This window comes from Passer montanus, unplaced genomic scaffold (genome assembly GCF_014805655.1).
Source record: "Passer montanus isolate IOZ18808 unplaced genomic scaffold, ASM1480565v1 scaffold23, whole genome shotgun sequence".
In the NCBI taxonomy this organism is placed as follows: Eukaryota; Metazoa; Chordata; class Aves; order Passeriformes; family Passeridae; genus Passer; species Passer montanus.
The window spans coordinates 8,032,238-8,056,436 of record NW_024366926.1 but is presented as its reverse complement, the minus strand read 5'-3'; the positions used below and the strand labels follow the sequence as shown (position 1 = coordinate 8,056,436).

Genomic DNA, 24,199 nt, shown 5'->3' with positions numbered 1-24,199 from the left:
TTACTTATGGAAAATACACCCACTCTGCTTTTAGCAAGGAGGCAGTGTAGAGTAGAATTATGCAAAAGCAAAACTGAGTTCAATTTGACTGAAAGACAGGATATAGTGGTTTAATCAAATGGAGAGCTTTTCTGTCAGAGATTGAGTTACTCCACACTAGAAAATACCTGTACTTGTTTTATTTTTTAATCTTTGACATGGGTGGTCGAGAAGTGGAGCTCTATCCAGCTGTGTCACTGCTGTGTCAGATTCATGGTTTCAGTTTCATTTAAGAATTGCCTCCTGCTTCTTTAAAATGTACTTGTTTCCATGTTTGTTGTTTTCTGGGCTGTTGTTTTCTCTTGAAAAACGAATTGTCAAAACTGGCAACTTTTCGTAATTTATGAAATGTTTTCTGTGTAGGATATAACTTCCCCATTAAATGTTTTTTACTTCCCCATGAAATATTTTTAAGGAAATAGCCTTCATCAATTACAGCAGAGCAGGAAAAACTGCATCTCTCTTTAAACTGAAAGAGTCAAAAGTGGACACCAGCTCTATGAACTCAGGGAAGAGCTCTCTTAAAACTGAAAAAATGTGTCTGGTTTATCTTTTGCCAGAAATCTCTTCAAAAGACTGCCAAGTGTACATACTCAAGGGAGGGGGAAATGCTGTAACCTCCTCTGTGATGTTGAGTTAACAGCCTGATGCCCTGCCATTGCACTGCCCTTGTCTGCTGGAGGTGTGGAATAAATCTTTGAGCAGAAGAATGGAAATTAACAGGTGATAAATTTATTTTGACACAGATGAGTTGTGTTATTCAGAGGAGGAAAATTGCAGGCATAATGCATTCAGGAAATATAGTGAAGCATATTTAGATGTCAGCATCTCTGACAAGTTTCAATAGCTCATACTGTTACTGAAAATCAAAAAGGGCAAGTTTTTTCCTAAACTGTCTGGAGGTTTGTTGGACACATTGGGGTCAGGACTCAGAGTTAACTAGATTTAATTAGTCTGTTCTAGCTTGGTAGTGCAGACAGCAATAGCTCTACTGACAGTGAAATGCTGCAGATTGACACAAACTGTACAGGTAGAGTCCAACAAAGAAAAACTCACATCATCTTTTCATGCATGTGCTGGTGTAAAGTTCCTGCTTTGGGTTAACAGATTATTCCTATGAATGACTCCTCTTTCATTATGAACTTAATTGGATAACCAAGATGTTTTGAGGAATATGTAGACCTCTAAATTATACACATCTTTTTGCCAAGTGAAATGTATGGTAGTTACATTTCAGAGAACATCATTGCACTTTGTCAGGCCACATGTTCATTCCAGGTCAAACACTAAGAAAACTGTGAAAACTTATGGGTTCCTTTGGAGAAAAGATAATTCAATGTGGTCCAGACCTTCACTGGCAAAATGATAACAACAATAAGTATTGAAAATATTGATAATAAAGATATATCAATTTTTAAAGGGGAAAAAGTGATTTTTAAGGAAGATATTCAGGGGGAGAGAATTCTTAAAATTAATCTCTTTCTGTTTTGGGGGTGAGTAACTGATGGTGTTTCTCTTAACTTCCCCAATCCCCCTTCTCCTCAGTTCCAGGCACTTAAGTTTTCATGGAAGAAGTTGGTGTGACAGCTCTTGTTCAGCTAAACCTTTGCTCGCAGTAATTCCTGTAAGAAATATCAATTTCTTTTGTCTACTGCTGTGAGTCAAAGTATCTCAGATGTACAGAGGATCCCTTCTTTTCTGTATCAGAGAGAGTAGCTGAAGAAAAATCTTGCTTGCATTCTGAAATCTGACATAATTTAGCATGTGAATGTTGGATGTCATGTTTCCCCACATATTAAATGGCAATCCTGAGGTGCTTAAGAGACCTCCCACTAGGCTGCGAGGGGGGAGAGTATTTATCTTGCATATTGACCTTGGCAGGGCCTAAAGTGAAACTCTTACACTCAGGAGAAAAACAATTTTATAATGCTAAACAAAAAGAGCTTCAGGTGCTGTTAGCAGGCTATGCTGAATTCATCTGAGTGAGGTTTCCTTTGGATGATGGCACTGTACCAGTCAGGACAGTATTGCAAGAGCCAAGTTTTTTTGGTTTTTTTTTAATAATCTTTTCACACAAAAAATACCCTAAGGAAGAGACGAGATGAGAAGACTATTTTGGGGCTTTTGTCTGTTAAAGAAAATAGAATAATAGGTGGGATTCTCCTGAAAAAAAAACTCCTTGTTTATATGGCATCTAGTGTATGGTCTCTCATGGATCACAATGGCACAGTATAAAATTATTAATTTTTGTGGCATCACCTGTTTGGGCACTACTGACTTTCCAAAAGCAATCTTTCTCTCAGAGTGGCACAGGATTTTGTCCATCAATTCTTTAGTTGTTTTCTAGCCTGAGAACCCAACGCCTTCCCTCCTGCCACTTTGTGGCATCACTTTTGCATCAGCACAAAGGCAGTGTGAAATGCACCCTGACCCACAGCTGGACACTTGGCATTCAGAGCATGCTGGTGCCAACAGCGATGAATTGCATGGGAGAAGAGCAGCCTGGAGGCATTGCTAGGAGGCAGTCATTGCTAGGGCTGCTGTCAGCCTCTGGCACGGTATCAAAATATCCCAGAGCTGTCATGCAGGAAGCCTGGTTGCCTGGCTACTCATTGCACAGTCTGTAAGCTTCTGTTCTTTTATACAGTAGGGTCAGTGATACAATTTAGTTCTTTTTTTTTCTTTTTTTTTTCAATTTTTTTAATATAAAATGTCATTGTGTAATGGAAATCTGAGACATGTAGAATTTTCCCAGCAAAGAGACAGAGCACTGATTGTGGTGGTTTACCATGATGTGGATGTTGTTTATCATTTATTTCTTGATAATTTTTCCTTCTCTTTGTAGCAGTCCCTGCATGTGAGAGCAGCATCAACAGTGGCAAAGTGAGTGAGAAGTTTGACTAACCACGAGAGATCAAAGGAGACTCAGGACTCAAGTTTGGCCATGTGATTAAGGCACAACCTGAACTGAACAAAGACATTTTGGGTAGTTTCCAAGAGGAGGAGCTTCAAATTAGGTAAAACAAACCTTCTGGCTGAAGGTCAGGGAAAGTACTGCAGCGTGATCCCTCCATCCTCTGTTTACATCAGGTACCTGCAGGTGCCAGCTCTGCCCCGTGGTACCAGGCACAGAAGAGGGGATCACTGGGGCTTTCAAAGCACACCAGGCAAGGCACAGGGCAGATACTGTTTTGGAGGAGCTCTGCAGGAGAGAGAGGATAGGTAGGATGTGCTGTTAAGGCCATGCAAACTTTGCTTTCTGTGATTTTTGGCTTAGAGCACGGTGGGTGTGTGTACGCACTCCACATGGTGTTTTTAACTAGCTCATGTTATGTTTCACTGAACCCTTTTTAAATGTCAGGAGACTGAAAGCTTTTGTTATAACAAGCAGAGCCTGACAAACTGCTGAGGATTTGCACCTGTGAAATGGGGATAACCTGGCACTAAGGGAGGTCTTTCCTTAGGTAGTGCCTGCTGCCCTAGAAACTCCTAGGGAGAGGTTTGGGAGGTCCTTCTTTCCAGCACTGACCAGCCTTGGCAATACTTCTCAAGTGACCCTTCTTACATGTGTTACCTGATGCATAAATAGGTATATATTTTTTCGTATATATACTCATAAAATATATGCCTTGTTCTCCCTATATAAACAAATATGTGGTATTGGAATTGACTGCCTGCTAGAGGCATGTTCAATTTGTTAGCTGTTGCACTTCACTGTAGCTTCTTCAGGGGAGGTTGAAAGTTGTTTTTATTTTATTGTTTAATTTCCAATGTCATTGAGAACAAATAAAGAGCCTAGAAATGTAGACAAATCCTGGATTTATTGCAAGAAATAGTGACTGGAAGGAAAAAATTATTACTTTTTTTTCCATTGAATTTGGCTCTTTTTCATCGAAGTATTTTTTCCTGTTTGCCTTCTTAAATTGGGTAAAAATTGTTGATAACCTTTTGTTTGTTGTTTTCTAGGTAGAAGTTGTTGATAACCTTTTGCTTGTTGTTTTCTCATCCAGTAATTATTAACATTTGGCTTTAGGGAGCTCTGGAACCCACCACCCTTTTTTCCCCTTAACTTTGACATGGAAGAAACAAAGTAAATTTTGTGATTCTGACATACATGAGAATTTAACATAATTTCTGACTAAATTAATGATACTGGAATTCATGGGCCAGAATATCAGCTGGTGACCAAACAGCATGGTTTGAACTGAAACCTTCGTTACTGATTTGCTGCCAGCTGAGTTGCTGTGACTGTGCTTTCCTAGAGCAGCAGCAACACCCAGCTTTAGTTGTGCTGTCTCTGCAGTGTGAGCTCCAGGAGGGAGGTGACATGGGTGGGCTGTACTGACGGGTGAAGCTCTGACCTGCAGGTATCTCACAGTGTCTTGTGCTCATCACCTCCCTAGGACAGAGGTGGGGACACTGAGTAGAGGGAAAAGAGCATTAACGTGCAAAGGAAAAATTCTGAATTTCAAGATCTGCCATTACTGGTTGTGGGAGTCACTGTGTGTCTGTAAGTTGGGTTTTGATTAAAAAGAGGCTTTTGTCTAAGGGTGTGCTGGCAGTAGTAAGGGGAGTGTGACAAGATGCAAACCAGAGCCATGAGGGGCTGCCCCAGAGCCTGCCACGTCTTGTGGCCTCACAAGCATTGCTGAGGGCAGCAGCAAGGGTGACACATGGCTGCAGACTTGCTCTGGCAGGTAGAGAACATGGCAAGAGGCAATCCCTTCTTCATAAGGGCATGTTGTGCTGCCTTTTCTCTTGCCTCAGGCAGCAAAAAGCTGATTTCAGCATTAGGAGGTGGCCAGAAGGCTGGAACATGTAAAAGGATGGGAAAAAAAAATGGGGTCAGGAGCTGGGACTGAAAGGTTGATTGCTTGGGAGTGCTCTCCCCCAGCATGGACCATGGGCAGGCAGAAATAAATTGTGGGTATGAATAGAAAATGGATGCTTACTGAGGAGTTTAATTGAGGGTTCAGACGATGAAATCAGGAAAAAGAGATATTTGTCCTAATTTTAATCTTTGTTTATATTTACATAGACTTAGAAAAAATGTTCTGCATTTTATACTAGAGAACAAATACAGAGGAGAGAGAACAGCTAAGTGCTCTGTGTCTCTGCCTGCTATTTTAATGAGAGCTCCTCATGCTGATATGGGTTTGTATCATCATTTGCTGAGGATTCTGTGCTTTTTTAAAAATTACTAGCTAGGTCACAAACTCATTTTACCTGTCATCTCCTGGATGAAGAAAACAGTATGATTGTTGACATGATTGCTAAATGGCTGATATTGGTAGCCCTTAGTCAATTTAAAATAATCTTACTTTTTTAGGGTATTGAGAGTGTTATTACCTGGATGGGCTACAGTTCTTCTCTTGGGTTTGGTTCACTGGTTTTTTTTGTTGAAACACTGGCAAAAGATACAAGTTTTTATTTTCTTTTTTTAGTACGCAGAAAGCCCAAGTTGCAACATTCAGGACATGGACTTTTTGAAAATGTGATGGAGTCTTAGGGCAAGAACTAAGTTGGTTTCCTGCCAGATCTGAGCTGCTGCCTGCGGAAAATAAGCAATAGAGGAAAGGCTGCAAAGGGAATAATTTTTTTTTCTTTTGACAGCTGGCTAATCTATCTCAATTTGGAAGGTCATAGTCAGAAGGCACAGAAGGGGTAATAATAGCCAAGTGTGTTTTAGAGAATGCCCTGCTGCTTTACGGCTATTAGGAAAATACCACAGGAATTAATTTTAAAAATAGCTCAGCATTACAGGCACAAGGGGTGTGACTGTGGCTGCAGGAAAATGTTCTAGCTTCTTTTTTCCTAAAGTCAAAAAAATCCTGTTTGCTTAATATTTATCTCAAGAAGTAAATTGGCCTCTCGTGCCAGAGAAAACAGTGTTTGGGTTCAGCAAGTCCTGAGGCAAAGAAACTTTATTATTGTTTGGGCAGGATCTGGAAAATGCTGCCAGGTGCAGTGCTTGATACCTAACTTGAATGTTTCTTGTAGATGGGGAGGCCTAAACTTGAAAGTACGCAGCTGAGGAGAAGGGCTTTGATAGCCTGTTTTTCATCAACAGCTTGAGACCACAGCAGCAGAGAGAGCTGGAAGATGGAGAGAAAAAAGTTGAGGGATGGAATAAACTGGAGAGCAAAATGCTTTTGGAGAAACTCTGAAGGCTTTGTGAGGAGGAGGAGGAAGAGGAAAAGTTAGTGTAGGGGGGGTGAGATACAGAAGGTGGGGAGATGTACCCCCACACAATGTTCTGTGGTGGGCACATACAGCTCCAAGCTCACACACACATTTACCACAGGCAAGATGAGAAACACTCCAGCTCCGAGTTCACAGCCCTGGCTGCTTGATCAAACACTTGGTCGTGGTGGGAAGCAGCAGCAGTGCCCACTCACCTGCTGGCACTGCAGGGTACCCTCAGCACCCCCAGCTCCTGGGGCTGCCCTGGCTCTGGGGCAGGACAGGCTGATGGGATGAAGGTGGAGGTGCTTCATGGACTGCCCAGCTGGGAGGGCTCAGAGGCACATGGGAATTCTTCCACTTTGGTTTGTAGAGACTTGGTTTGAATCTGCTCACACCTGGAGGCTCCAGGCCCACTGAAGCTGGGACAGAGATGGCAGGGTTGGGTCCTGCTGAGAGCCAGAGCCTCAGCGGGGGCTGGCAGCGAGCAGCACAACCTCTCCACCAGCCCAAAGGGTTCAAGAGACTGGGACTGGAGGAGGCAGCTTGAGGAGGCATTTTACAGCTGAGTGTTCAAGTGCATTGTCTACACAATTGCTGGCTGCTCTGTTGAAGAGCTTTTGATAGCTACTGTGGGCTACACCAGAAGCTCTGCAGCAAAGTAGTAGTGTTCTGAAATGTGAGGCTGCAAGAGGTTTCCTTTTGTCTTGTCCTCACGCTGTCCTGGTTTGTGTTGGTGCAAATGCAGTGTTTAAAAGTCTTCAAATGTTGGTAGCTTTGTTTAATTGAAGAATCTACTCTGGAGCCCTTACAGTGGTCTGCACATGAGATAGGAATGCCATGTTGTATCTAGGTAGGAAGAAAACCAGCTTGGTGCACCGTAGAATGTGATAGGGAAGGGAGGGATGTTGCATTTCAATTCTTTGTCATGGGCAAAAGAGATTGTTCATTTTCAGATACAGGAGAAATAGGATTTTAAACAATATTTCTTACTTTGAGTAAAAGCTCCATTTACAGCATCCACTTTGAACTGCTGTCAGTTTCTGGAGAACATGCAGTGAGTTTCCCAATAATTTGGCAAGGGAGAGGGGCCTGTTAAAAATTAACTAGAAGCTGAGATAAATCACATACAACTAGCTCAGGGACCATGGTGAATTCATCAGTGTCTGATGTACTTGCTTGTCTCATGGCTGCCCAAGTTCCTTTGTAATATGTTTTGGGTTTCTCGACTCTGAGATTACCTGTTCAGCAGTTCCTTCAGGAGACAATGTCAGATGCATTTCTTTGAGCAGCATTTTAATGTCTCACCTGACTCTGGTGGTGAAAAAGGGATGAGTGAAAAGGATCCAGGCTTCTGGAAGTCAAAGACCTGTTAAAGTTTCTCCCTTTCAATAATGCTGGATAACAGAAACCTTTAATTGTGCTACTGCTTTGAACTAGCTACTGTTGCAAGTTAGGCTGGCTGACCTGAGTCTCTGTGGCTGAGTGTCAAGAGGACAGAGTGTGGCGGGAGAATTTGTGAGTTCAAGTGAATGGCACTTACCTACTTTGAGTGCTCCATATAAGCATTTTCTCACTTCTCTTATCTGTCATGTGGGTGAGTTTACTCACCTTTCTTACAGCAGAAGGAAAAAGGGTGTGTAGAGTTGCACGGAGGAGATTTCTACTCATCCCTTGAATGTGTTCAGGGAGCTCACAAGCAGCCTGACCCCCTCAATTGAAAGGCTGGTGGGCAAGGCTTGAGACCACTGGAGAAGCCTGCCAGCTCTGTGCAGTTCCCTTATGAGTGCAAGAGGTTTCTCTTCCCCAAAGGGAGCTGTTGCCACTGAAACATGAAGCAGGGGTTGTATGTATTGAGTGTCAGGACAGAGCCATCATTCCAAGGATATTTTTAATAGCAAGTTTTGAAAATCCCCCTCACATAACATTTTGCATGCCGCAGGATTACCTTGTAGTTGCTGTTGGCAGTCTCACATGGTTTGGAGATGCTGTGTTCCCAGGCTGCTCCAGGCACACTGGCTGTTGGAAAACTCACAAGTCTTTTTGAGTTCAGGGCCAGAAATGGAGTCCAGTTGTGTACTGCTGAGTGCAAATTGCAGGATTTCTTGCATTCCCCATTTGTGCCTCCTGTAGTTTAAAGCGTAGCTCCTTCTTGAAGTGTCACAGTTCCAATCTGTCTGCTGCATCCTCAGGGTATTTTCTTATTTGGAGGAGTTTGTGTGGTTTGTTACCTGCAGACTTGAACTCACTTGCAGAACATGGGATTTCAGCTGGAGCAGCAAGTGCACAGGCTGGTATGGAATGGGTCTCCTCTGGTGAGGCTCTCTCTTTAGGGAGGAAGCAAATTTCCATATCAGTGAGGGAAAAGCTCCTTACCTTCATTAGGGCACATGAAAATTTGAATTTGCCCAGTGTTTTTTTAGTAGCCTAGATGATATCTCTGACAAAACCTGAGAGGAAAATGAAGAGAGTTCCACACATTAGGGCCCACCTGGTCCCAGGCAGCCACAGAGGGGGACAGTCATCGTCTGTGTTTGCTGCAGTGCCAAGCACACTCTGTAAAAAGTGGTATCCTGGGAGGGGATGGCTGAGTGAAAGAACAGGGACAGTCATCGTCTGTGTTTGCTGCAATGCCAAGAACACTCTCTGGACAAAGTGGTATCCTGGGAGGGGATGGCTGAGTGAAAGAACAGTGTTATGAAGAACTTTGTGAGAGGCTGTGGGCTGGAGCTCTGTGGCCAAGCTGTAGCTGGATCCTTACAATTCCCACCTAGCTCTCTGACTGCCAGTGTGATCTGATCAAAGGCCACATGGTGATGAAGGCATTCCTTGAGGCACCATGTCCTTTCTCTGCCTATTTTTTGTATTAATGTGGTATTTCTTCAAGCCAATCACATATCTTTATTTGGCAAGAAAATTACTCCAAAAAACCTGGCAGAGCAGTTCACAGTGAATTTCACAGTGAGTGTGCCAGGGCTGTTTGCTAATACACAGATGAGCTGCCAGAATGCCACGGTCTTCTCACCCCCCACAAAACTGCCTGATATACCTTGAAAGTAATTAAACATCACTCAGTTCAAAGAGACAACCTTCAGTAATAGAGCTCACCTAACTGTAATATCTTTAAAATCAGGACAGAACCAGTGGCATATGGCAGGAGAGTGACTGAATTGCTCACAGCTTAATGAACTCTCTAACTATGCAATAGGAGTTCCTGGTTCCTGTGTGAATTGATGTGCACATATAGTTGTGGACTTCATTACTAGTGAGCATTCCAGTGGCTTCACACCCTGTGTATTCATGGATGGCTAAAGGTATCCCCTAGACTATTAGCAAGAATCATGCACATTTCAGAGGGAGCACTCAGCATTGGAACATGGAAACTTTGAAGAGCTCCAACAACTTTGGTCCTCCCACTGATCCAGGAAACTGAGGTAAGATGCCAACATTCTTTGAGCCAACTCAGAACTTCAGGGATGGACATCAAAGTGTCTCTCTTGGACAACCCTCCGAATACTCTTAATCAAATTTCTTGCCCTATTTTTCTAATTTAAAATGTTAATGGGCACTGCTCACTTCTTATTTGCATTTAGCTCTCTACTTATATTGTGCTGGATGTCAGGATGGTTTTTGCTGAGGATTCTGGTGGTGTCATCACCAGCTGAGGTGGCATGGATTGCATGAGCTCCCAAATGAGGAGCTCTTGCTTTGTGCTAGACTTGAACCCAGGGGTGTGAGAATCAAAGTCAATTTTCTTTGGAAGGCTTTTCTCCTGTTCACTCTTGCTTTGTGCTATACTTGAACCCAAGTATAAGGGGTGTGAGAATCAAAGTCAATTTTCTTTGGAAGGCTTTTCTCCTGTTCTTTGCAGTTCAAAGACGCTGGTACTGGAGTGTATGCGTGCCACAGTAATCCTACTTCGTACATAAGGAATTCTGTCTTGAACCATTCTGATAGAGGAAAAAAGTCTGCTGAGTCCACTTCTATAATTTTTTTTTACCTAAAATGTGGGCAGCACAAAAGGCAAGAGAAAAGGTGATGTGGTCCCCTGTTTCTGCTAGGGCACTGTGGTATCAAAACAGTGATGGTGTCTTCCTGAAATTCCTTGAGAGTGTCAATCTCAAATTTTAGCACTGGTGTTGGACACAAATGCAGCAAAATTATTCTCTGAGTACACACTATACTTTGTCTTTACAGGTGTTTGGCAAACTCAAAATGAATATATCAAGAGTATATTGGATATATGAGTCTGAAACGAGAACATGGGCTGCTGAAATGCACAGCAAGTTAAAACCTGGGAGAAAAGTGTGACAGAGGACTATTCCTGGCCTGAAGAGAAGGTAAAAATTCAAAGTATTAAGTTTAAAAAATGACTGGGAAAGTGCTGTAGTAACTCATGGTCAGAGGAAAGCAGGATTTGGCTGTGTCACAGAGAGAAGCATCCTTATCCCGTGTGCCAGGTGGATCTTGGCTTACTTGCTCAAAAACTGAATACAGATTTGGAAGAGGTCACATAAGTGCACAATGAGAATTGGTAAGAGCAGAGCTACTAGAATGTCATTTGATTCATTTTGGACTTACAATCCTGAAAATTTAGATGGGGCTGGTTTCTGAAATCTAGAGGTGGTTCAGTCTGTATTGTTGAAAACTTCTTTATGCTCCCTGGTGGTCTTTGGTCTGTTGGCATTTTAAACAAATGAAGCATTACAGACATTCCAAATGCATTTCCTCATGTGTCCCTAGGTCTGCTTGATGCAGGAGGTGGGGTCTGAGAAAGGAATCTCCTCAAGCTTTGAAAGTTAATGCAGTGATCTTTCAAATCATTACTGAAACTCACCACTAAAATGTTTTGCATTTCTTTCTAAAGTTGCAGGTTTACACCAATGCAACGTTAAACTTTTTTCATTTTTAATTTATGTGGAAAATCTGAAGTCATAAAATGCTGTGTGACTACAGGATGTCAGGATAAAACAGCAGGTAAGAAAGTGTTTTAAACACCAGAAAAACTTCAATAATTTGCTGTTTGAGAGATCGATCTATATAAGCAAAAATTTGCATAGTATTTAACTGGACCTCTCTTACTAATTAATAACTCTGTATGTGTAACCTTCACAATCAAAATTTTAAACACTTTTAGTTTCTTGTTGTGAATTTATAAAGGCAGATTGAACAGCTTTCAAGGTGAGTGTTACAAAAAATGCATTGCTAAAATCAAGACACTTTGGATCAAGCTATCTTTCTGATAAATACTGTGCTACATTTGTAAGAAGAAATAACTTCTAATGGGGTGTATAGAGAGATCCGTGGTGCGTGGGTTGGAGGCAGCTGCTACTGTGGCAGCTTTTCTCCAGCAGAACAGAGCAGGATGATGAAGGCTGCTGGCATAAATGTTCCTCTGTTTAGGGTTATCTTCTTATGACTGCCTGAGTCTTATGAGGGCACTTATTGTAATCTCCAACTATGGTAAAACCAATGTTGACCTCCAAGTCTCAGGTAACTTGAAGGAAATCTAGGGAAGCTTTTATTCAGAATGAATTGGCTTCATTAAATCACTCACTGGTGATTTAATGACATGGCTCTGATGAGAGAATGGAATCTGTACAGAATGGAATCTAGAACTAAAAAATCTTGTCTTGGTCCCTTCCATTCTGCTGATTTTGATGTCAGCAAATTCATAAATGCACGCTGCCGCTGGTCCCAGTACCTGTCATTTATAAAGAATCTTATTTTCATTCTCTTTGGGGAAAAGAGTTAACATATCTTTTAAGAACATTCAGTTATAAACTGGCAAGAGGTTAATAATTTGATAATTTTTTTTCGTGTTAATTTAGTGTAATTTCTACTGCTTGCTTAAGTATCTAAGCAGGAATTTCTGTTACCTGTTTACTAAATCCAAAACTATAATCTACTTCATAGGAGGACCTCAGACCATATTTTCATCCCTTTCTTGAGGCTTGTATGGAAAGGGCAGTCCTAGCTGAGATGTATGGCTGGAGGGAGCTGCTGGAGAGCAAGAACTGGAGAAGGATCCTCACAACAGAACCTCTGAGTGACCTCACCTTGTCTACCCCAAACATGGAGAGAAGGCAGCACACAGAGTCACAGCACCACCAGCTTTGGAGGTGAGTGACCTACAGCCACAGCAGCTCCCCCAGAACTCAAAACCACTGCTGAACTCCTGTCTGGTCCTGCAGCTGTCACAAGGCTTTACAAGTCCATGTTTTATTGTAGCAATGAAACGCATCCATAAAACACAGACCTGAATCCTCCCCTGTCACCTGAGTACTTATTGCTACCTTCTCAATTAATCCAGATTCTGGGTTCTAGGGACCATTTGTAAAAACAGCAAAAAACTCTGACAGGGCTTCCATTTTAACCAGGGAATCTTAATCTCAGAAAGCTGTAGTAATACAACAAACCAGACTAAAATGTGTTAATCCTGTATTCCTTGGCATCTAACAGCAGTTTGTGCTGGGTGAATCAAGAGTGAGGAATTATGGTAGCTGCTCCTTCTTGTAAAACAGACATCTAATATTGCAGAAGCTCTTAAATTACCTGTGAGACTGAAATTGCCATTCTTCCTTCTGAATAATAAATATAGTGCTCTCTTCATATTATTGTGAAATGTATTTTGATTTTTAAAACTGGTAAATAAGAGCTATTTCACTCTGGGATTGTCATCTTTTGTTTCATTTCACTGCAATGAAAATTGAAACTTTCTATCTAGAAATGAAAACAAGATTCCCAGTTAGTAGCAAGTAACAGTCTCTTTTACTGATTACTTTAAAATAAGGACAAGGTATTTCAACTATTCACAGATATTTCTGACATATCACAAAATAACATAAGAGAAAAAGATCATAATCATATTCAAAGCAAAATAGTTTAAAATTTAATGTTTACAAACACATTTCTTTTTTCCTTTTGAAAATACTTGCTGATACAGTTTTGCAGGAGACTTTCTGTTTGATCACATGAATTTCTGCTCTACACAACATGTTTTGTCCTAGGGGATGAATGGGAAAAAATATTTTCAGACTTGTAGTTTGTCAGGAACAGGGATTTGGAATATGACCTCAAATTTGTGTCTGTGAACTTGGTACAAGACTGAACATGCCATGCAGCTGACATTTATTTTACACTGAATTAAGTATTCAAAAGAACTGAGGACGACTTCTTATAGATGTATTTTTTGAATCCTTAAGGCTGCACTAACAACATCTTACCAATCTCTTCTCATTTTCTTAAATGTTACAATTACTTTGTCAATTTTAGAATGGCTAGCAGTGATGATGATGCCCACTTAAAAGATTTCAAACCAAACAGAAGAATTCCCTGGGAAACTGCACAGCACATGCATGATACATAACTATAAAATTAGTCCAAAGTTTTGATAAATACTCAGTTCCCACTAGAGCTAATAGTTGTTCTAAAGAATAAAATGCTTATTATATACAGAAGTTTGGGCAGAGTATGGACATTTGCCAAAGAGCACTGGAGGCATTTCTGAAGGGTTTGTACAGTGTTAACACAGCTGCCCTTGTTCCTTGTGCCACCTGTGGGAAGGGATCATTCCTGGCAGGGTCAGTGGGCTCAACCTTACAAGATCTAACTTCAACTTCTCCTGGCTGCTTCAGCTGAACCAGGAGCTTCTTGCAGGGCTCAGAGCCCTTTAGGGCTTGCTTGTGAGCTCGATGCAAACTTGTGGAGCATTTTCAGATGCCAGTTTCCATCAGGTGAGCCTTTGGTCTTTTGCCTTCATGACATTACAACATGAAAAACTGCACCAGCAGTTTTCAATGAGCACCATTAACTGACTTTGATAATTTGGCATGACCAGCAGTATTGAAGAAGATGCTGAACTCCTGTCTTGTACAAAAACAGAGTACAGCTGCCAATTACCCTGCAACTACAGTCTGTAAATACTAAAAAACATAAATATATTAACCATACACATATACACAAAACACAGCAGTAGCAATATTACAGGATGCAATGCCTACTCTCTCTAACTGGTTTTGGTTAATACAGATGCAACAGCAAAATAAATGCTATTTCATATATGAAAAACCTTTCTTCAATGGTCAGTGGCAGTAAGCCAGAGCTCAGGTCCAGACTTTCATTAATCCAATGCGACTCACACAAATTAATTAATGAAAGATAGCATTGTGGGATGACAATGGCTGTCAGTTAACACAAACTTAGAGATGGAGGTTTCTTTTGCTACCATTGGTAAGTAATTCTCCCTTTTTCACCAGTGCTCTTTCCATGAGCACTCACCAGACTTAACAGGGAACAAAGTTATAACATACAATATATGATTTAGGGGTAAGGATTAATAGAAAGAACCAGCCTGAGATTGGATTTCCTCAATCCTGGGAGGTGCTCTCCATGTATTTAAGTGAAATTTCCATGAGATTGCACTTAGCAAACAACTAAGAAGTTGCTGCTCTCCCACTTTTTCTTCTTTTTCATGCAGTTCTGTTTCAAAGTTTTGTGGGAATTGCATGAGAAGGGCAAGAGGAGATGACTGCTGGTCCACTGTCTTGGCTAATGCTCTCCAGAGCAGCGTCCTCTCCTCAAGACCACATCATCTAGTCCAATATCCCCAGTTCTTCCTTTCCCTTTCTCACCTCTGAAAATAACCTAGAAAGAGAAATAGAACAATTTGAGCAGGGGATGAAAAAAAAATTACACAGAGAGAAAAGTGTGATGAATTATTCTAGTCTTCATTCAAATTCTCCTCAGGTTTCCAGTAGGCCCCACCAAAATCACTAACATTTAGTTGCTTTTGGGTTTTAATTAGCTAGAAAAGAAAACTTCCACATTTCTTCCTGATTTCTCTTTGGCAGAGGCCTTCCCTGCTTGCTTAAGAGGTAAGTATCTGATCTTTGGATAAGTGTCCCAGTGGTTCAGCAGCCCTGGCTGCCCATGCTGCAGCTACTGTCAGGGGGTCAGGAGAGGCAAGGGACAGTGCAAAGGGGGACTGCCAGAGGTGAGAAATTTAGGGGGAAAAAAGGGTAAGAATATAGCAGATACATTGTTCACCTGTTACAAATGTCCTCATTCTCAGTCCAACACTCACAGCTAACAAAGTCAGATGTCTTTGCTATTGTTGCTGAAGTAAATTTTCTAGAAAATTATCTGCAGTAATTACAGCCTTCATATTCATTTTAGAGCTAGATACTGTGTATGTCTCATAGCCTGCTCCCATCATGAACATTATATGTGTGAGCTTTTCAGAGCACCAGATATTTAAGTCAGAGTAAAACAGGTCCTGAAATACCCAAGCCACTTTTTCAGATCTGAAATAAAAACTACCTTCAGAGGTTGAAAAATAACATTGAGCTTTTGACACTGGTTTAATCACACAATGTTTCTAAATTTTTCAGATATGAAAAGATTCTCCATGGCACTTCAGGCAGCTTCTTTTGTTGCACTAAACCATTTTGTGTTATGGGCATTGTTAGGTCATTCACCTCCTCAGCCTGATCCGCTGCAGGCATGCTAAAGACATAAAACCATATGTGATTGCACATGTGATCTCCCTGCATCACCAAAAATTACTACTTTTCAGTATCTTTGCCCTGGCTTAGCCAGTTACTAAAGCAAAGGGGATAATTCTTCCTATTTCATGGTACTGTATTATTCAAAGCATTACTCATAAGGAATCTTGACACAGGCATTTTTTTGAATTCTCTATAGAGTACGCCTCTGTCCATGAGTATGTTCTTTCCTAGGTGGTGATTCCCTTAAAATGGGCTGTACCAGGTAGCTCAGGAAATGACAGAGCAGCCTATACTACAGGTATATTTCTATAGCTGGGATTTCTTTTTTTGTATGCATAAAACTAATTTTTAAAAATGCATAATAACTCTCCTCTGTATTGTGATTCCAGTGGCAGAGATGAAAGCAGTAAAACAGAGTGAAACTGAGCTCATGAGATGAACACTGCAGCGCTGCACCATTTAAGCATCCCCAGCTTTTTCGTGCAAAAACCCAAACAGCAGCACAAGCATCAGCACTTACACTCTTGATGCCTGCCCCTGGTAAGGTGAGGTGTGTTTGTCTCCAGCCATGGCCACCGTTTCTCCCCCAGACAGCTGGGCCATGAGCACCACTCCTCCTCACAAAGACCTGCAGGGCACCCGAATGCAGCCCGGGCACCTTATGCCTGAAGGACAGGCACAAATCTCCAGCCTGAGCCACGTGGCCCAACGGCAGGATGAGATGTGCTGCTCTTCCTTCTTTCCCTTTGGGATCGGAGATGGTGAGGTACTGGCCCCCTGCAGTGGAAAGAGCAGTTAGTTGGGGTTTGTTTGGTGACAAGAGTTATTAAAAATAAATAAAGATAAAACAAGGTCCAGAAAGTGTAAAATGAGGCATAAAGAACCAGAACTAATACATTTGCCTCCTACAGAGTAAGACTGACAGTGCTGCTCTTCTCTATACATTACTACCAGGCTGGGTGTTGCCCATCTAATTTCTTTTTAGCAAAGCAAACACTACTTCCCTCTCCAAAACTGAAACCTCGTGTATTCTGTCATTTCTGACAACCCCTTTGTCACTGAATGACTTTAAACCCACAGTAACATTATAGCACTGTGCAAATTCATGCACCTTTCAAGCTGCAATGTTTTGCTGTTGGATAGATAACAGAGACCAGAATAAATGCTATCATGTAATTGAGCTATGGCTCTGTCCCTTTCCTTTTGTTTGGGAACTGTGTTAACAGGGTAAATCTCAAAGCACATCCATTTGCAACCCTGATAGCCTCTTTTATTTAACTGTAATTTAAACTCTTAATCTGGATTAGATAGAGAAAGCAAGAAGCAGTAATGATTTCCACATGGCTGTTAACCCCAAATTCTAACAGCAGGAAGTTGTCAGTGAACATCCATACTCAATTCAAAACCCTGTTATTGTCTCTTATCATGTATGAAGTAAAGGTGCCTTCCAGAAAACACTCAGAACATGAGAAGCTAAGGATCTCAGGTATCCACTAAACCTAGAAAGAAAAGAGGCACCTTTCACACTGACACTCAGAACTAAACTAAATGAGATTTCACATCTTGGAGAAAAGCCAGACCTGTCTGAGTTGTTTGTACTTTTCATTAAAACTTTTGCAAGGCGGGTGAAATCTTTAAAATCTAAAATTACCAAAGGGAAAAGGTTCAAAAAAATCTTATCTTACACTGAATCTAAGAATATTTTTCTTTATGCAATCAGATTTTACATATTTTTTAAACTAAAAATGCCTCGTCTACCTTAAATTCATTAAGAAAGTGGCATTTTTAGGCTCCTTATTTAAAACCAAAAATTTAGAAATATTGGGGTTTGTAATATTGTTGACATACACAGTTAAACAGGATAGAAAAATATTTTTTATAGTGTCCCTGCTACTACTCAAACAGAGCATTATTTTTTGAAAGCTTCTCTTTGAAAGTCACAATGCTTTCCCTTGAAAGGCTGTAAAATTTAATTACAATGTACCACGGCTTGTCACACACTTAAAAGGAAAGCCAACCTTTGTCTCCAATTTACTACTTCTACATAACTTTTAAAGTCCTTTAGTCTGAATGAGATTTAACAAAGCAAAGTATTATGCTGCTGTCTGGGCCCCTAGATCAGCATTTAGCCATGAAGTGGGATCCATTTGTCCAAGGATCTCTTAAAGTCTTTTGGTGGGAATTTTCTCAGGGAGTTGGATTTTTTCTTTTTTCTTCTTTTTTTTTTTAATGCAATGCTATTTCAGCAAGGTCACTAATTGCTAAAACAAGCATAATAGAGTTTAAATAACTGTACCTGTTTGCTGAAGATACAATTATACCACTATGAAAGTACTGACTTATTAAGTGCATCGTTTTCAGATAGTTCCTGTGGCTGAATCCAATCAATAGGAAACAGATTTAGGTAAGCACAAAGCAAACATAGCTGTAGGCAAGCCCCTGCAGGAAAAGGTCCCCTCAAATCAGCATTTTCTGCATGCAAGATAAGCTTATAATGCTTCAGCACAGCACCTTTCAAAATGCAGATTCTGATAAACCAACACATAGCAAACTTTGCAAGGTGAAAGCAAGCAGTCAGGAACAAGCTGTGAAAATAAATCCTTCCAACAAGGTATTCCAGACTGGAGGGGGTGGGTGGGTGACTTCAAGGGACTAGTTTTAACAGGTTATGTCAACAGCAGCAGAACATACACAGGAAATAAAAGCTGAGCTTGTCTCTGACTACTGGAAATCAATGCAGAGAAAAAGTCTGACAAAAAAAGAGTCAGTTAAAAATCACAGTTCTGGAATTCAGTATGTATTAACAACAACAATTTTTGAGTACAGGCAATGAATATGCTTTGAGTGACTGACTTAGAAAAAATGGATTTTTAAATCCATTGTTTCAAAAAAAGTATGAATTATGCGTTTTGGAAAAAATGGATTTTTAAATCCATTGTTTCAAAAAAAGTATGAATTATGCGTTTTGGTTTTTTTATAAGTGTCACAAGGAGCTCCTGAAGTACCAGAGCAGCCTGTTTGGGGGACCCCTGCCCAGGCAGTGAAGACAGCACTTCCACTGAGCCAGCCCAACAGCCTGGAAAAGGTGCCAGGTCACCCGCTGCGGTGGCAAATGACTGTCCCATCAGTGGCCAGACAGCTCTGACAGGGTGATGCCTGAGGAAAATGGCTCTCAGTGCCTTCCCCTTCCTCATCTTAACCTGCAGCAGTGTCCTGCCTCAGAGTTTCCTGCTGCTGCCAGCCCTACATCATGTGAGCTTTGTGCACTTCAGAGGTGCTCCCCGGGCATGGAGTAATCCCATCATTACGGGAGCCAGGGATGTGTGTCTAATCCCTGTAATGATGGGGGAAGGGTAGGCAGGCAAGGGCAGCAACCCCGCAGTGCCACACCAAAATCAACAGGGGACAAAATACATCCACTTCCTGGGACAGCAGAGCTGGGAGACAGGGAAGGGCTCTTCCTGTGGCTGAGCACCAGCGCTGATGCCAGTCTCCTGTCCTCCTACACACTCCCCCTCTAATGTCTGGGGTAATGTCACTTTCTATCATCCCAAATATCCCTTTTTCAGAAGCCTCTGTGTTTCAGTATTTGTCTGCCTTCCAGTTACTTAACATTTTTCCTACATACAGGTTGATTTTATCAAATTCTACTCCAAGCTACAGCAATCTGGGAGGTTAAACTAGAACATTATATCTGGCAGCAAAACAAAGACTATTTAAAGTACCTTCTATAATTTTGCTAGTGATAGGGAAATAATTATATTTACGTGGTAGTTTGAAAAACAACCTTTGTTTCACCGTAAATAAAAGTTGTTCTCTTGTCCACATTTTTTTCAGATTCCTTTAAGACAAACATTTGCTGACTACATTTACTACTCCTTCAGAGACATTCCTATTTTAAAGATGACTTCATTCTATGATAAAAGTATAAATTTTCAATTGCTCTTTCACATTTGGAATCCTAAATTTTGCTTTTTATACACAGAAGAGGCATCGGTGTGAAATATACCCCAGAACTAAAGGGAGCAGGATGTGATTGTACACAGATCACTTACCTGATACATCTCTCACTGGTTCCCAGTGCAAGTCATCATCTTTGTCCTTCATCCATCCACACAGTCCACTGTCAAAATCACAGCTGTGGACCAGCACACCTGGCAGAACAGAGCAGGAGGTCACAAAAAAACCCCAGAAATTATTCTGATTGTTTTGGTTTTTAATTTCCCATGTGGCTGACACTAGCAAGTAAGTACAAAAATTAAATGTAGAAGAAGGAGCCCTAGGAAAAGAATGTGCAAAAATACTAGAACAATAAAAAGGACCCTTGTATTATTAACAATTCATGCTATTTTTGTGCTGAATTTTTAGGAAATAAAAGTATAAGGTTCATATAGGCAAAGGGTTGGTTTTACATGGTTTATAAAGCATAGTTTAAAAGAGGAGCATAAGATGTTGGAGTCCTAAAAAATTTATAAACCACCAAGAAATTTCAAAAAACCATAAACCCTAGGTCCTGAATAGGAGATATGGTCTTTACCTGGGTCATCATTTGCTTCAAATTCATCAGCTGTAATCCCTCGCTCAATTTCAAGTATTTCAAACAGATTATTGCTCACTCCAGGCTGGCGTGGAACTGTGAGAAAAAAAATGAATGAGATAAGGAATTAGGTCACTAATTTATCTCTAACAAAAACCAGCAGAGCAGCTCTGGGCATTGTGCTTTTCCTGGAGATTGCAATACATTTAATTATATTCAACACAAAGACTCATAAACTTTATGCCTACATGATTTATGATTTGTGTTGTAACATTTACCTAAGCACTGTAAAAGGTGATTCCAAATCTCCTAAGGGCCCTTTGAATGAAAGCTCCTTTTCAACCAGGGGGGAAGGCTTTAACCTTGAAGCACACTATTCCTCTCCAAATGCATTTTCAGAGACAGTGGTTTCTCAATAAAATAAAGCCACATGAAAGTGCTCACACAACCCTTCTACAGACATTTCCAGGAGAACCTCGACAGGAGGCAGCAGTACTTGCAAGAGGCCCCACGAGCACTTAACCTCTGAAATACAGCTGAAGGTACATCCATCAATCTGCAAAGGATTAGAGCTCCCAAAACAATTATCAGGGTTGTACTGGGAGTTGAGAAGGAGGAGCTCTAGTGGAAGCTGGAATTCAACTGTAATTATACTTTCTGCTTTCCAGCACAGCCTGTGCTTCAGCTGCTGTTCCCAGCTGGAGGAGAAGGAACAGCTCTTGGTGATTAAGAGGCCCAGAGGTTATTACACATGCAGCATCCAGGACAACTGAAATTTATGAGCTCTTTGTGGGAGTGAGGGCTGCCAAAGTCAGGTGGCTACAAAGACTCCCACGTGTTTCTGAAGATGCTGTGCCAGTTTGTGTAAGTTTCAAGCAGATTTCTTGAGTGATGGACAGCTGTCAGCTAGAGATAAACAGATTGCACTGAACAGAGCTGTCTTGGAAAATTCCTCTTTTAGAGGCAGGTCTAATGCATAATTCATAACAGTAGTAATGTGTTTCAGTCATGTCCTCAGATTTTATAGGCACCTCTGACACCTAAGGTATTTGTAAGCGTCTTATCTATTAAAAACTTGGCATGTTTTCCATTTGCAGTGCTAAAATAACTATTAGTGTCTCTATAGAACAAGTGAGAACAAGAAGAATTAAGATAACTGAAAGGACTCTTGTTTTCAGAAATCAAATCCAAAGTTAAGAAGGAACTTCTTTTGCACTAGGTCAACATGAAAATAGCACTGCTACAAGAACTCCTCTAAAGCCAGAAGACAGAAAAGAAAAAAAAAGTTGAAATTAGGACAAAATAAGCAAACTCTAATGTATTTTTAAAGTACTATTCTAGGCTAAAGGTCTTGAATAAAAATTTTATACAACAAAAACAGTTAAAAAGCACAAAATCTGTAGTTAACCAATTAACTCTTAAATATAATAGTCATTGTTTGAATCACTAAGTCTCCCTTTATTTTTGTTTTCTTTTTAGTCCTTTGGAGATTTTTGATTATGTCTATTTGCAGTCTAGGATATTAATGCTCAAAACAGCTTCAGACTCAAGGCTGACTTGGATATTAGAGGACTGTTAATTTTTAAAGATACCTTGACTGTAAATAGCATTTTTGCTGCTTCATTTCACCTGGGCTGTTTTGCTTACGTGATTAAAAACCTTGAGCTTTAACATGAAAGAAACCTTACAAATGTGCACAGTCCACATGACCTAGGCCAATAATTGCCTTGCAGAACATCTATGCACAAATATTATATTCAGGCACGTAAATCCACTGTTCAACCTGAATTTTGCAGGTGGGGCAGGTGAACAAACACATCTATGCTGCACACCCAGGGAGCACCACCTTGCTTTTCCTCACCTCAAACTGTGCCAAGGGAAGAAGGCACTGTTTGCTTTCTATGCTGTGGAGAACAAGCCAGCTTCAGAACTGCTGAGCACAGCACAGCAGGCACCAAAGGCTCAGACCACATGTTCTAAATGAGCACAGAAAGAGGTTCTAAATGAACACTGTGGCAAAGAGCATGAAGGAAACTCTCTGCCATGCCCAAAGCTTTGAAGGATACTCAGAGGTCACAGTTTTAAGGTACATGTCCTGCACACCCTCTTCCCAGTCTGTCACAGTCCTTGTTTATGGAAAATACTGCAAAAAATACTAGGAACTTATCTTGTAAACTACTTCAGTTTACTTCTTCAAGTACCACTTCTAATGCACTGATGTTTTCTATAAACCTGAGTTGCATCTGTGCACACATACAAGAATTCTCCAAATTGAAGCTGACATATCTGCCAATAATTAAAGCTCTGCAAAAATGTTTTTTTCCAAAAACTCCCCGAGAGTCCTTTCCAAACACTTTTTTTACTAACTTCTAGAATAATGTGTTGTCGTGCTTTAACAGAGTCACTTCAGTGCTCTAATTACAGGAACGTGCACTCAATTTGAAACAAGGGTTACCATAAGAGATGAAGGACTCTAAATATGACCCACACGCAAACTTCTTTTTGCCACGACAACCAATATGTTCAGTGGTGATCGTGGGAGAAAGTATTTGGCACAATTATTTTCTGCAAGTTTTCCAAGCCCTTTCTGTGTACTTTATATAGCGTATCAGTGTGCTTTTCACTTAACTTCAATGGTTTGATAAAGCTTGTTAAATAGAAACTTGGCTTCTTTTACTTGGAGAATTTTATAAGCTCTGAGTGAGCCAATACACCCACACTACCATACTCTCAAAGTTCATGAGCTAACTTCTTCTTAGATGCACAAATCTGGGGGGAAATATTAAATAACTGTGATTATTAAATATTAAATAAGAGCAATTTGTTTTGGGCTTTTTTAACCTTTGGGAAATCAATACAGCTTTTTTATTTATTTGCTACTTGCTGAGATTGGGAGTATAAGAAAGTACATGTGTATATATCAGCTTGTTTGCAATGAACAAAAAATTGCTGTTTTGGTGTTACAAAACCAAGACATAGAGTGCAATTTCATGTTATTAGTAACTGTTATTACTATTAATAATGAAGTTCTCTGGCTTACAGAAAAAACTGATTTAGCACTGTAAGTACAATTCCACCCCACACAGTAATCATGACTAAGCTTCCCATTCACTAAAAACAACAACAAAAAAGGACAAAGTTTTTTGACTGAATAGTTACAACTGAAAGCTGTTAAATCCCACTTGCAAAAAATATCCTGCAACTGATGAGATCTCACCCACAACTACTAGAAAACAGCTAGAAGTAAGGGTAGTCCAGAGGTCAGTCAGACTGAGAAAACAAGAATAAGTCCTGTTTTCCTCCAGAGAAGATATTGATATATGCTGGGCAAAAAAAAAAGAGGCAACAGAGAGGTACATTTCACCCTTTTGTTCAGACATCCACAATGTCCAGGATATATTTCTTAAAACTCTATAGATTCAAATTCTGCAGTAAAAGTTATTTTAGGAAGTGCTTTGATGGACTGTGCCACCCTCTCCAGCACTATTTACATTTGAGGGGAGACACAACAGTCTCAGCATGCCACCACTCCGCAGTCCAATCTTGCATTTCTCAGGCAGTTCCAAGGCTCAGTAAATTTTACCTAAATCAAACATCTTGGTATTTATCTTTGCAGAAGGTTTTCTGCAGAGTGACCTGTCTGCTTTTGTACGAACATCCATTCGGGAGGTGCAGAGTGCCAGGTGGGTTTCAGGGAAACGCAGCTGAAACAAGGAGTGTACAGAAGCTTGCATATCAGATCTGGGGACTGAACTTGCTGGAAGACTGATTGAGGGTGAGACTTGTAAGGCTCCTAGATTTCATCACTGAACTCCAGAGTACCAACAGGAACAAAGCACCTAAGGCAAATGCTTAAATATAACGACAAATACATTTTAAAAGGTGCCAGGGCAGTGAAGACAAATCCAATACTGTTGTAAAATAATGCTAC

At 40.6% G+C, this 24,199-nt stretch overlaps 1 protein-coding gene and 1 long non-coding RNA gene across 6 annotated transcripts in view; one reads left to right on the top strand and one right to left on the bottom strand.

The window, feature by feature from the left end:
* Positions 1-3,505: 3,505 nt before the first annotated feature.
* On the top strand, positions 3,506-12,842 carry LOC120502828. Its single transcript, XR_005627602.1, has 5 exons — positions 3,506-3,628; positions 9,431-9,656; positions 10,420-10,562; positions 11,090-11,199; positions 12,139-12,842. It is a non-coding gene; the product is annotated as an uncharacterized LOC120502828 (long non-coding RNA).
* Positions 12,843-13,000: 158 nt separating this feature from the next.
* NPNT (nephronectin) overlaps positions 13,001-24,199 on the bottom strand; it is a 47,544-nt gene continuing 36,345 nt past the window's right edge. For 2 of the 5 annotated variants that reach the window (XM_039710723.1, XM_039710727.1), the window contains 4 exons: positions 20,269-20,364; positions 19,787-19,885; positions 16,252-16,508; positions 13,009-14,868 (listed from right to left, as the gene is read on the bottom strand). In XM_039710723.1, coding sequence (XP_039566657.1) covers positions 14,773-14,868; positions 16,252-16,508; positions 19,787-19,885; positions 20,269-20,364 — 548 coding nt within the window. In that variant the 3' untranslated portion in view covers positions 13,009-14,772. Of the gene's footprint in view, positions 14,869-16,251; positions 16,509-19,786; positions 19,886-20,268; positions 20,365-24,199 lie in introns of all 5 variants that reach the window. The other 3 variants (XM_039710728.1, XM_039710726.1, XM_039710725.1) reach the window with 3 other exon arrangements.